Consider the following 13,266-nt stretch of genomic DNA (forward strand, 5'->3'; position numbering starts at 1 on the left):
AAAGGTAAGAAGGACTCCTTTAAGCGGTGGAAAGCTAGTCCAAGTGAAATTAATAAAAGGGAACACAGGCTGTTGCAAATCAAATGCAAGACTGTGATCAGGAAGGCAAAAAGGGACTATGGGGAGCATAATGCAAAAAACATAAAGACCAACAATAAAAATTTCTTCAAATATATTAGAAGCAGGAAGCCAGCCAGGGAGGCAATGGGGCCCTTGGATGACCAAGGGGTGACAAGATTACTGACGGAGGATAGGGAAATGGCTGAGAAGCTGAATGCATTTTTTGCCTCCGTCTTCACTGAGGAAGATGAGACGTGTTTGCCCGCTCCAGGACCACTAATTTTGGAAGGGGTGTTGAAACACTGGAGTCAGATTGAGGTGACAAGAGAGGAGGTCCTACAACTGATTGACAAATTAAAAACCAATAAGTCACCAGGTATGGATGGCATAGATCCAAGAGTTCTGAAAGAACTCAAAGTTGAACTTGTGGATCTCCTGACAAAAATATGTACCGGTAATCTTTCATTGAAATCTTCCTCCATTCCTGAGGACTGGAAGGTAGCAAATGTCACCCCCATCTTTAAAAAGGGTTCCAGAGGAGATCTGGGAAATTACAGGCCAGTCGGTCTGACTTCAATACCAGGAAAGTTGGTAGAAACCATTATCAAGGACAGAATGAGTAGGCACATTGATGAACACAAGTTATTGAGGAAGACTCAGCATGGGTTCTGTAAGGGGAAGATCTTGCCTACTAAGCTGTTACAGTTCTTTGAGAGGGTGAACAAACATGTGGACAAAGGGGACCCAATAGATGTTGTTTACCTTGACTTCCAGAAAGCTTTTGATAAAGTTCCTCATCAAAGGCTCCTTAGTAAGCTCGAGAGTCATGGAGCAAAAGGACAGGTCCTCTTGTGAATCAAAAACTGGCTAATTAATAGGAAGCAGAGAGTGAGTATAAATGGGCAGTCTTCACAGTGGAGGACGGCAAGCAGTGGGGTGCCGCAGGACTCAGTATTGGGTCCCATGCTCTTTAACTTGTTCATTAATGATTTGGAGATAGGAGTAAGCAGTGAAGTGGCCAAGTATGCAGATGACACTAAATTGTTCAGGGTGGTGAGAACCAGAGAGGATTGTGAGGCACTCCAAAGGGATCTGTTGAGGCTGGGTGAGTGGGCGTCAATGTGGCAGATGAGGTTCAATGTGGCCAAGTGCAAAGTAATGCACATTGGGGCCAAGAATCCCAGCTACAAATACAACTTGATGGGTTGTGAACTGGCAGAGACTGACCAAGAGAGAGATCTTGGGGTCATGGTAGATGACTCACTGAAAATGTCAAGACAGTGTGCAATTGTGATAAAAAAGGCCAACGCCATGCTGGGAATTATTAGGAAGGGAACTGAAACAAATCAGCCAGTATTATAATGCCCCTGTATAAATTGATGGTGTGTCCTCATTTGGAATACTGTGTACAATTCTGGTCACCGTACCTCAAAAACAATATTATAGCATTGGGAAAAGTGCAGAAAAGGGCAACTAGAATGATTAAAGGTTTGGAACACTTTCCCTATGGAGAAAGGTTAAAACGCTTGGAGCTCTTTGGCTTGGAGAAACGTCAACTGCGGGGTGACATGACTGGGGTTTACAAGATTATGCATGGGATGGAGAAAATAGAGAATGAAGTACTTCTCTCACTTTCTCACAATACAAGAACTCGTGGGCATTCAATGAAATCGCTGAGCAGTCAGGTTAAAACGGATTAAAGGAAGTACTTCTTCACCCAAAGGATGATTAACATATGGAATTCACTGCCACCGGAGGTGGTGGCGGCTACAAGCATAGCTAGCTTCAAGAGGGGATTGGATAAAAATATGGAGCAGAGGTCCATCAGTGGCTATTAGCCACAGTATGTGTATGTATGTGTGTGTGTGTGTATATTTATTGGACACTGTGTGACACAGAGTGTTGGACTGGATGGGCCATTGGCCTGATCCAACATGGCTTTTCTTTTGTTCTTATGTGCTTATGCCTGGAACACCCTGTGGATGGGATTACTGTGAGTCACTTGCAACTTGATGGTGTGTACTTCTTCTCTCAGTACGGTTGAAATCCTATATGAGTGCACTTTTATTATGGATTTATTTGGAATATGCTGCTTGTCTACAGTTATCCAAGGGGCTGCAAGAGAGATTTTAAATTAAAAAAAAAAACTTTAAATCTGTAATTTCAATGGCAAAAAATTGGGCTGGAACAACCTCAAGATGCTCCTTTTCAATTGAGACATAACTGGAGGACTGGGAAGATGAAACATGGAGAAAATCTTAAACCCAGTGCTTAGATAGTGACTGATGTTGCTGAGGTTTCAATATGCTGACAAGTGGGAAACTGCACTAGCTCTATTGCAGATAGGTGTAAGTAAACTTTTGAGACGCAGTTTTCTAATATATAATCAAATTTAGCCTTGACAAAAGGAATTGATAGGATTTAAAAATAATTCACACAAGAGATTTAATTACATGAACAGTTTGAAACACTAAACTATTCCGACCATGAATAGCACTAACACTACAAACCAATTTAATCTTTTTTTTGTACAACATTGATAATTGTGCCTTTTAATGATTTTATAATAAAACAAAGCTAATAATCTAAAGAATGAGCTAGCACAGAGCAATAACAATAAAAAGGCCATTCAATGGTCCTCTCTACCTATCTGCAGAATTTAACACTACTAATAAAGCACATTTTATTACTCACTTTAAAATTCAATAATACTACCATTGCCATCAGTTTGTTTCTCCCTCCTTCCTATCAGACAGCTATTTAAGCAGATGTTGAACCCATATTTTTCTGAAAGAAATCTTACAGGGCAAATATTCAGTTCAAAAACATTTAAGTGAATTATTCTTTAGAAAAGGAAAACCTCTGTGTTAATAAAATTCATTTAAAATGTTCAAAGTAATCTTGTCAAGATGAAATATCTTTTGAAGTCTTACAGAACTATGTAGTCGTGGGATCCAAAGGAATGCAGAGACAAGAAGATGGGAGAACTGTTGAAGAAATGTTAATGTTTTCTCCTTGTTTCCCATCATTATTAGAAAGACAGAAGATGCAAACCAGTCATAGCTTACATATCCCCCCTGAAGACTGCCTGTGCAAGCAAGTTAAGGGAAATCTGCTATTTCTCCTTTACAGTGATTCAAGAAAAAACTGGAAGTCAAAAAATCAGAGTATTTGCAGTAAAAATCACTATCCCAGTCCAGAAACCCTTCCTTGGTATTTAAACCTTAGTCTGAAACTGAGTTTTTGGGGTATGCCACTACTTTGAATGATGGAATTTTTGGTTTTGGGCTGTGTCAATTGACTGATTATTTATGCAGGTGTCTTTAGTTCTGCAGTTTAGAACTATGGGTTGTAGTTTATTATTTGCTGGTAACTGTCAGTCATACAGGGGATTATGAAAATTTTTAATGGATATAAGTGTATGACCACATACAGGCTTCCCTCATTCATTCTACTGGTTAAAACAAATCTGTTTTGTGCAGCGTATTCACTTCCTTTCTACTCTGGGATGAAGGCTTTGAAGGTCGGAAAGTTCCATGTAACAGATCCGTCTTTACCAACAGAGAATTATCTGGACTGGGATGCAACTGTTTTAGAAAAAAAAAAATCTGTCTTTACGGTTAAAAATATGTTACACTATTTCTACATTTATAACACAAATATGTCTTTTTTTTTAGTTAATATGCACAGAAACTGTAAATTCAAGAAAACAAAGTTACTGACAGTAGCAGTAAATAAAGACTTGGTGAAGAAAAGGATACGTAGTGATGATTTTACAGGTGTTTGTTGTTGCTTCAAAAATTTCTCACACTGCATTAGTACTTGGCATAGATCATTTTCCGCATTCTCGCTCAGCAGGTTCAAACGTTTGCCATAACTAAAATAAATAAATAAATAATTTTAAATAGAAACAAAATACGTTTCATTGTTTAATTTCAGTTCAAATATTCATGAGGGTGGTTTACAGTCTAACAAAGCCTTTTATAATGCTATAATGCATATTAAAGTCACCATATGCTTGATAGCATGTCTTCAGCATTTTCTTTTTTTTGGGGGGGGAGGGGCTTTTTTTCAGTCCAGTATTAAAAGTAGGTGGTCCAACAGAGAACCAGTCCACTTTGCAAGCCGTTTCGGATCTCAAATCCTTCTTCCAGGGACCATTCTTATAAGTATTGTACAATTTTCCAGGTCCAGTAGTGCCAAAAAGAATTCCTAGCTTTCTCTAATTAGCATACATAATAGCAGGAACGCTATAGTAAGTATGTATGCTTCATCTATGCAAACAAATCTATGCAGGCAACGCAGAGTTAACCATTGTAACAGATTATAATTAAAAACTCAAAATATATAATGCAGAAAGAATGTTTTCAGCTACAATTTGGGAACCAAGTAAAGCTTTCAGTAGAGGAAACTTATTAGGAGCTGCTAAAAAAAAAAAAAACAGAACAAAGTGAGATTTTAGTAGATAAAATCCAGAGATTGGAGCAAGGACACACACACACCTCTTCTGAAAAGTCTGTTTCAGAAGATGGAATGAAATATTTTTTTTTTAAAAAAAAAATAACCCTGATTACAAAATTTAAGCCAGAACAAAGAAAATTTTTAAATCAAACAATAAGAATTCAAGGTGTTTTCTAGGCAATAAAAATATGAAAAAAGATAAAGCACCAAGCCTGAATGGGCTGACAGCAATGTATTATAAACGTTTTGGAAAAGTTTTAATTATACAATTACAAAAAGTTACTAAGATAAAAGAAGGAAAAACAATACCTGCAATGCAGCAAGAACTGTGTATTATGTTAATATATGGAGAAGGCAGTGATACAATGCTTCCACAGTCATATAGATCTATTTCTTTACTGAACGTAGATTACAAAATCTTTACCGCAATAATGGCAGAAAGATTAAGAAGATGTATACCAAGTTTAATACATATGGATCAAATGGACTTTGTATTGAAGAGGTATAAGAAAGATAATATGATTTATAATAGATGCAATTAAATTTGTGAAAAAAAGAAAAAAGCAAGCAAGCAAGCAGTGTTTTTATTTTTGGATGCAGAGAAAGTGTTTGATAATATAACATGGTCTTTTCTATTGAATGTGTCAAGCATTGATATTTTCCAATAATCAAGCTTTTGTTCTTTAAATCAAAAGTTGCTTTATTGTAAAAACTCCATAGCTTAGTCAAGGACGGAATCCTTGTAAGTAATGATGTACACAGCACTGAATAGTTACTTATAGAAAAACTTCAAAAGGATGACATACAGATAACTTCAAAAGGATAACATATAGATGCAATTTGAGTGACGGGTTCAAAGACTACTAGCTAGTATCTGTTTTATGGCTAAGGAATGCAAGCTAATAAAAACATCCCCCTTTCTCACACTTTCTCCGAGAGCCGATAAAACCTGGCTGTGTGAATCCTGGGGAGAGGCACTCTACACAGTTACTGCAAGGTTAACCTAAACATCCTGGGTCCAGATGGATTTATTATACACCCTTTTGTTACAAAGGTGTGTGGGGGGAATAGGCCATGGTGGTGTTCTGCTTTATATCTGGCCTATCTATTCGGTACATAGAAATAGCATGCTTGATAGAATGTACTTCAGAATATGAGCTGTAGCATGGAATTCTGGAACTGGAAGTAAGGTATATGCTCAAACCAACAAACAAAGATTTTAATACGTGGAAAAATGAAGCAATTTTGATTGAAAAAGTAACATGCCAGGGCTGACCCTGTCATCTCTATTATTTATCCTAGTGTTAGAGACTTTAGGTACAAAGATCAGAGAAGATACAAGGATCAAAGGAATAAAAGTTGGTAACAGAATTTAAAATGTAAAGTTATGCAGATAATGTGGTTTTGACTGTACTGGATTCACAAATATTAGTACAGTCTTGGCAAGCTATCAGAGATGAAGGAATCAATAGTCAATGGCTACTATATCACCAATGAGTTTCAAGATTAAAGAGGATTATTAACATGGAAGGTGGGGTGCTAAGAAAGATGAGTGAGTTTGAACAGCTGGTTATAAAACAAAAAGATCATTTATTACAATGGATATATAAATTATTAATTCAGTTAGAAACAGAAGAACAAGTGAAAAAAATAAATTAAGTTCCCAACCAGCCAGGTATTAAGAGAAAATCTGTATAAAAATGTTTTTTCAGGTAGTATAGTATGTCAAAAGATACTGAGAAAGTAGAAAAAACTATGAAGGAAAATGCTGGAAATGCCTAGATGGAACCTTTTTACAATATGTGATGGACGTTCAAAAAACCCCAAAAATACATTGGAAAGAAATGTATTAGAAATGCAGAATATATTAAAAATGTTAATACCCAATGAAAACTAAGAATATGCTATTAGGAATATTGCTTAAGCAATTACCAAAAATTCTGGGATACTATTTGAATATATGGTGACAGTAGCTAGAGTCATATATGCAGCAAAATGAAAATCAGATATTTGTCTAAGATTAGAAGAATGGGGCTATAAACTTGCCAATTTTCAGTAAAGGTGAATTAATTTATTTGAGAAACAGGTCGATTTCTAAATTTGAGGAGAGATGGAGTGTCTATTATGTAAGCAGGAGACAGAATGAGAAACAGTTGAAAAATTGTATCTAAATGTATTGCAATGCATATAGATTATTATAATGTAGAAACAGAATGAGAACGTTTTGAATATAAATGTAGAAGGCAGTGGATTTTGAACAAAAATATCTTATTTTTTATTGGAACCCGCCCTGAGCCTGCTTTGAATGAATTAATGAATACTATCTTTTGTTATGAAATATGCAATAATTTTTCCTTTAAATTTTGGTATATTAAAGCTATAACTATTGAGTAGAAGTGATGAAATATGCAACATAGAATATGCAGTAATTATGAAATTAATAATAGTTGCAAAATAAATTAGCTATGAAATTTAAGATGTGTCATGGGCGATGATGAAGGGGAGCTGCCAGTTGCAGCAGAGCCAGCAGCTGAGCCCTTTGATAGCACAGCAGCTGGTCCCTTGGAAGAAACTGACAGTTGGCCACTGCTGCCCTCATTCGATGTAGTTGAGTGGCCACAAGCACAAAGCCCCCCCCCCCCCCGACTCACTCCCACAGTGTTTGGAAGAGACTTCGGCAAAATTTGGTCACCCGGCACCGAGAGGCATGGTTGATGGCCAGGCACTCCCTCAGCCCGGAGTTCTAACAGGAACCTGGCCGCTCACTAATTGGAAACAGTGGCGGCAAGCCATTTAGCTCCCTGCTTTGGGCTGATTCCCCTTCGGAAGCAACGCATCTATCTTGCGATATGCATCCACTCTGGCTGTCTTTGAAACCTGATCCTTTGGCTCCTGAACTTCCTATATGAACGACTCGGCTATCGATTGGTGTGTTTTGGACACTGTTCTCTTGGTGTCTATTCTGCTCTGCTCTGTTGGTTCTGACCTCAGTCTGGCTTCAGACTCTGTGCTTTGGACTTGCCTCGGTGGTTCCCCCTCTGCTCTTCAACTCATACCCCATCTGGGACTGGATCTCATTCCCTGCTTGCACCCCAGGGCGTGACAAGATGTTTGAAGTAAGGATTAATGTATTATATAGAAAATGTCATGAAATTATAATGAAAGGAATATTGGGAGAAATATTTTTGCTTTATGTATATTAATAACCATATATCAATAACGATTTATATATATATAATTTGCTGTACAACCCCTTTTCCTTTTGAATCCCTTTTATATCTAATTTTATCTTTTTTAAAAACACACACACACAAAGAAAATTAACTCTAAAGCCCACTACTGAAAGTATAATGAAAGACTAAAGTTTCCTTTTCTATAATGCAAGACTAAAGTTTCCTTTTCTATAAGAAGTATCTCCTATTTAAAACAATGCCCTACAACATCTGGGGATGGAATCTGTTTTATTCTTTCAAGTCATATCTTTGTGCATGTCTGGTTATACAAATAAAACTCAAGTATCACTCAAACTTTTAACAACACAATTTTCAAGTTCTTCAAGGTATAAAAGTTACTACAGAAAATATTTTGAGTCAATGTTCCCTCTAAGATGTGGAGTCTTGTGAGCAAAAATTCTACTTTATGAACAACTGGCAATAAAGTTGTGAGTGAACAATTTGGCTGCTGCATTAATTAGTTCGCTCTGGGGACATCCTTCCTGAGCTAGGCCAAAACTGTGTGAGCTGGAGGCTAAAAAACTGTGAGGTAGCTTGCACTAACTCAGCTTAGAGGGAACACTGGTTTTAAGTACTTCCTTTTGTAAATACTTTTAGTTTGCTGTCAGTCTCTACTTTATCCTCCTGTGCATAGTTAAAACTTTGAAATGATCCCTCATGTTGAATTGATGGATTAAAATAATTAAAGTTATTCTAATGAAATAAAATACATTTTAGATGCATACAATGGAAACATGTGACAGCTCCAATGAATGAAACATTATTGTTCAAAGCAAGGAAGATTACTAGGCCTCTGCATGATTAATGTGAACTTGTAGTGGTAGCAGATGCTTTTATCATTTTGGAAAGAATATAAACTAATTGTTTTGTTAGTGAATAAAGCATCAGAAAAGATAACATGTTCTTAATTTATTGTAGAGACCATTCAGAGGCTCCATCTATTGGAGAACACACTGGTACAATTCCTCAGAAGAATGAGTTGCTGGAAGTAATGCCTCCCTGCTGCTGCATTCTAAGCATAATTTACAGAGCAGCTCTTAAGTCAAGAAGACCAAAAAGGACCTGGGTCCTATGTAGAAGGAATCTACCTTCACTTCAAATTGTGAATGAACCAAAGTATCATTTTAACTACTGCAACCGGTTTGTCTACTGTAAAAACCAGGATGGAGCCTACCCCTATTCTATCTCTCCACTGAGCAAAGTTAAAAGACTTCATTTAATGTAAGCAGCCTTTCTCCAAATTCAGTGGCTCTGCCATTGAAGGAACAGCTAGTTAAGTTGGAAGAAGGCTCCTTAGGCTAAATACAGACTCCTTGAAGGATAGTTCAATCCATACCACTGTAAGCCTTCTTAGTGGCCTTCTGCTGCATGACTGAGAGCCCCTACTCTGCATCAGGGTGGCCAAACTGTGGCTTTTTCACACATATTGTGTGACTCTCAAAGCCCCCATTGTCCCATGGGCTGGCCTGGAGAAGGCATTTGTCTCTTTAAATCACTTCTTCAAGTCAAGCCAGCCAGCAGCTTGGAGAATGCGTTAAAGTTATAGCTGCTTTCTTTTCACCACTCCCTCCCTCCTCCCCATCTATTTTCCTTCCTTCCCCTTCTCTCAAACATCTGAAGTTCATGTCTTGCAGCTCTCAAACATCTGACATTTATTCTATGTGGTTCTTACAATAAGCGAGTTTGGCCAGCTCTACTCTACATTCTCTGACACAAAGTGGTAGAGTATAACCACAAAATGGCTCCATTCGTAGGCAATGCAAACCACAAAATGTCAGGGGGTAAGTTATGCATAACTGTGATAGCTCTTCAACATTTCAGGCAGAAGCTCAAACTCCTGTCATATGCCCTTTAATACATTGTATAAAACCATTTTCTTGCATACACACAAAATGAGCTGCCCAGAAAATATCATCTGGCAGTATATGTCTTCAGTTTGCAGGTGTGTAACATAAAAAAGCAAAAGGAGTAAAAATGCTGCTTCTCTTGGGTATCCAATTCCTTAAATGATATCTTCTCTCATGAGCCCAGCCATTTTTAACCTGCACTATTACTTGTAATAGTGACGGTGCTGAAGTTCTGGTGAGAACTTCTTACACATGAGTATAGTAAGAGAGGGATTCTGGCAACATTTTGATAGCAACATAAATAACTTCTGAAAAGTGAACAAAACTTGATGTTGTGGCATTCTATCAACATCCACCTGAATTATAAAAATACATTAAAACTGGAGAGATTATTTTTGTCTTCAATAGAAGGTCCAGTTAGGTGCATTTAGCATTTTGGTCCCGCATCCCAATCATAATTAGTCAAAATTAAATTCCATTATGTTTTTAGAACATCATTCCACTTTTTGCACAGGTAAAGTACTTAACATAAATCCATTGTCTGAATTCTACCATAAACATCCAAAACTATAACAACACCAACAACAAGCAATCACATGGGACCACCCACCAGTGTTCCCTCTAAGCTGAGTTAGTGTGAGCTAGCTCACCGTTTTTTAGCCTCTGGCTCACACATTTTTGTCTTCGCTCCGGAAAAATGGTCCCAGAGCAAACTAATTTATACGGCAGCTCACAGCTTTTAATGCCAGTAGCTCACAAAGTAGGATTTTTGCTCACAAGACTCCACAGCTTAGAGAGAGTATTGCTACCCACTTAGCAGGCACCAGGAAAGGTGTTGATGGGAACAACGGTGCCCATGGGCACCACATTGGAAACCATTCGGCCATTCCAAAGAAGCACTGAAATGAACCAACAAACTTATTACAAGTAGCATAAAATATCTAAAACAATAAAAAAGAGAAAACCTTGTTAAAACAGAGAAGCCAGAACTACAAAAACAAAGCACTTGAATAAAAGATTTTATCACAAAGCTTGGAAACATGTCTTTAATAGACATCTAAAAGATTGTATTCATTCAGAGAACCAATGTTTATTATGATTAGCCTGTCCTAGACCTTGACGGAGAGAACATAACCATTCAAATATAGACTGTATTCATCTGGACTAAGCTATTGGTGTAATTTAATGAGGCATAACAGAATGAAAGAAAAATAATAACTGGAACATGACCAATGACATTGTGGTGAAAACAGGACTCACAAGCTCCCATTTCAGCTAGGGGAGTGAAGAAAGCTTTCCTGACAAGCCAGACCCTCTTCCTGCACTCTCAGTTCATTCTTTCTGCCACCAGAGACCATGAGCAAGCAGAAATTTCACTTTAAGTGGTCTGCACTAATGCCTCCTCTACCACACTGTTGCTTAAAGGCTCTGCTTCATTTTCATATATCCCGCTTCATTTTCACTAGCTAATGTGGGGACTAGAGCTCTCTCTTGAACATTCTGAGGATAATATAGTACTGCTCCTGCCTCAGCTAGTCCTTGCTAAGGGCTTAATACAGTGACAGTGATAAACAAACTGCAGTCAAAATGTAAAGTTATGGAGCTCTTGTACTGGGAGATGAATCATAAGTAGGGATGAGCATGAACCTGCTCACGACCCTAAATTAGCAGCTAAAATCACCCAGATTGCAGTCCATGACTCGATGTCCATGCGATCTCACTTCAACAACCCTCTCCATGATTTTCAGAGGTTTGTGCGTCTCATCCAACCTTGCCCGTGATCTGCCGTGCTAGACCCCAGCCCTGGACTCCTGGAAGGGCTGCACAAGTACACACATACTGGCACTGATCAACTGATCTTCAAAGCAACAGGGGGAATGGACTTCTGCAGCCCTAGAAACCAATAGTAGCCCTCTAAATCTCAACAGGCAGCACTGGCCATGAATAAGAGAACTCCCATTCTTCTCTATGGCAGCACTGCAATATATACCCTCACCATAGTTTTCCATTGGCAGCAGACGTGCCATGCATTCGTTAAGAGGCAGAGGGGGAAGGAAGTCATTTCGTGTTTGGTGCTTACTCAGAACTCTGAGGCACCTGTCCCTCTGCTTCACATCAATGGATCCTCAGCTGAGGACCCTCCACTGGGGGCTTTGTTCTGTGACTATTATCTGGCAAGGTAGAGTGGACAGGCTCTGAGCCACCTGTCTCTCTGTTCATCCTAGGCAGAGCGGCCTAGCTGCTGGTTGCCTTGCCATAACACCCCCCCCCCTCCGCTTATTATTTCTGAACACATTTCCCTAGCTGGGGTTGCGTTTGGTGCTGAGATTTGCTTCTGAGACACCTGTCCTGCTGCTCTTATTGAGCAGAGGGGTTTAGCCTCACTGGTTCATCAGCTGAGGACCCCCCTCCCCATTAGGCTTTGTTGTGTGACTGACTACTAACTCTGTGTGGCTGGGACCAAGTGAGGTGGAGTAGACTCAGGTTCTGAGCCACCTGCCTGCTCACCCTAGGCAGAGGAGCTTAGCTGCTGGTTGCCTTGCCAGAACACAAAACCCCTTCATGCTTATTATTTCTTAACACCCCTCCTTGGCTGGGGTTGCATTTGGTGCTGGGCTTAGCCTCTGAGACTCCTGTCCTTCTGCTCAAGGTAGGCTGTGGGGCTTAGCTACTGGGCTGCTCAGCTGTGGACTCATTATTTCCTTCTTTGGGATTTGTGAATACCTCTCCCCAGTTGGAGCAGTGTCTGGTGGACTCAGAGCTCTGAGCCATCTGTTCTCCTGCCAAGCCACTTGTCCTCATGCTGGGTAGAGGAGCTTGGGATGGTATCTAATGGACTCAGGGGTCAGCCACCTGTCTCTCACGCTGAGCAGAGGAGCTCAGCCAGTGGGTGCCACTGCCAAGGATCCCGCCTCCCACCTAACTGTCAACAACACCCCTTCATGCCATAAGAGTGAGAGCAGAGGTCTCTGCCACCTGAGCTCATTGGTGTCATGCCGCCGCAGTGCAACCTAGAAATGGGCTGAGTCTACTTCCAAATCCCCACAGACCACACACCTCCAAGGAGCTCATATTTTTCCAGTCCATGCCCAACCCTAGCTAGGACATGTAAGGAAATCAGAGACCTGTGTTTTTAACAGAACTGTTCCACCAGGCTATTGGCTGAGGTGGTAGACACTCAACCATGTGACCTCCCTGCTAACATGGCCCATTCACCCATTGCCCTTATGGAGCATCAATATTATGTAATTCTATCTGACTCTATGCATCTATCTAGGTCATGGGCTACATTTTGATTGTATTTCTATTCTGCCATCGTTTTTGTTTATAAACTGTACAATTGTTTTTAGGAAAAATAACTAGTTTTTAATGCCTTGCTTGTGTTGTTACCTGCCCTGAGCCTGCCCTTGCAGGGACAGTGGGATAGAAATAAAAATAATAAATAACTAACTAATATCCTTATTTATGCCTGGTCTGGGTAAATGAGCTGGCTTGTTGTGGGAGTTAGAGCATGAGACTAGATCATGGAGCTCTATATTCGTTCTTCACTTGTTCCATGGAAGCTAGGTAGGTGGCCTTGGGTCAGATGCACACCCTCAGCCTTACCAACTCCATGGCTTTGTTGTGAATATAAAACAGAGGAGGGGGAATGATATAAACCACAT

The 13,266-nt window shown here is 39.4% G+C and overlaps 1 protein-coding gene across 1 annotated transcript in view; it reads right to left on the reverse strand.

Annotated features, from left to right (window-relative positions):
• Nucleotides 1-13,266, reverse strand: part of TBC1D32 (TBC1 domain family member 32) — a 137,905-nt gene that overhangs the window by 32,792 nt on the left and 91,847 nt on the right. Inside the window, exons 29-30 of the mRNA XM_060238711.1 lie at nucleotides 3,822-3,937; nucleotides 2,994-3,148 (exon numbers count right to left, since the gene is read on the reverse strand). Coding sequence (XP_060094694.1) covers nucleotides 2,994-3,148; nucleotides 3,822-3,937 — 271 coding nt within the window. The remainder of the gene's footprint in view (nucleotides 1-2,993; nucleotides 3,149-3,821; nucleotides 3,938-13,266) is intronic.

The sequence above is a fragment of the Heteronotia binoei genome, chromosome 1 (genome assembly GCF_032191835.1).
Source record: "Heteronotia binoei isolate CCM8104 ecotype False Entrance Well chromosome 1, APGP_CSIRO_Hbin_v1, whole genome shotgun sequence".
Classification (NCBI taxonomy): Eukaryota; Metazoa; Chordata; class Lepidosauria; order Squamata; family Gekkonidae; genus Heteronotia; species Heteronotia binoei.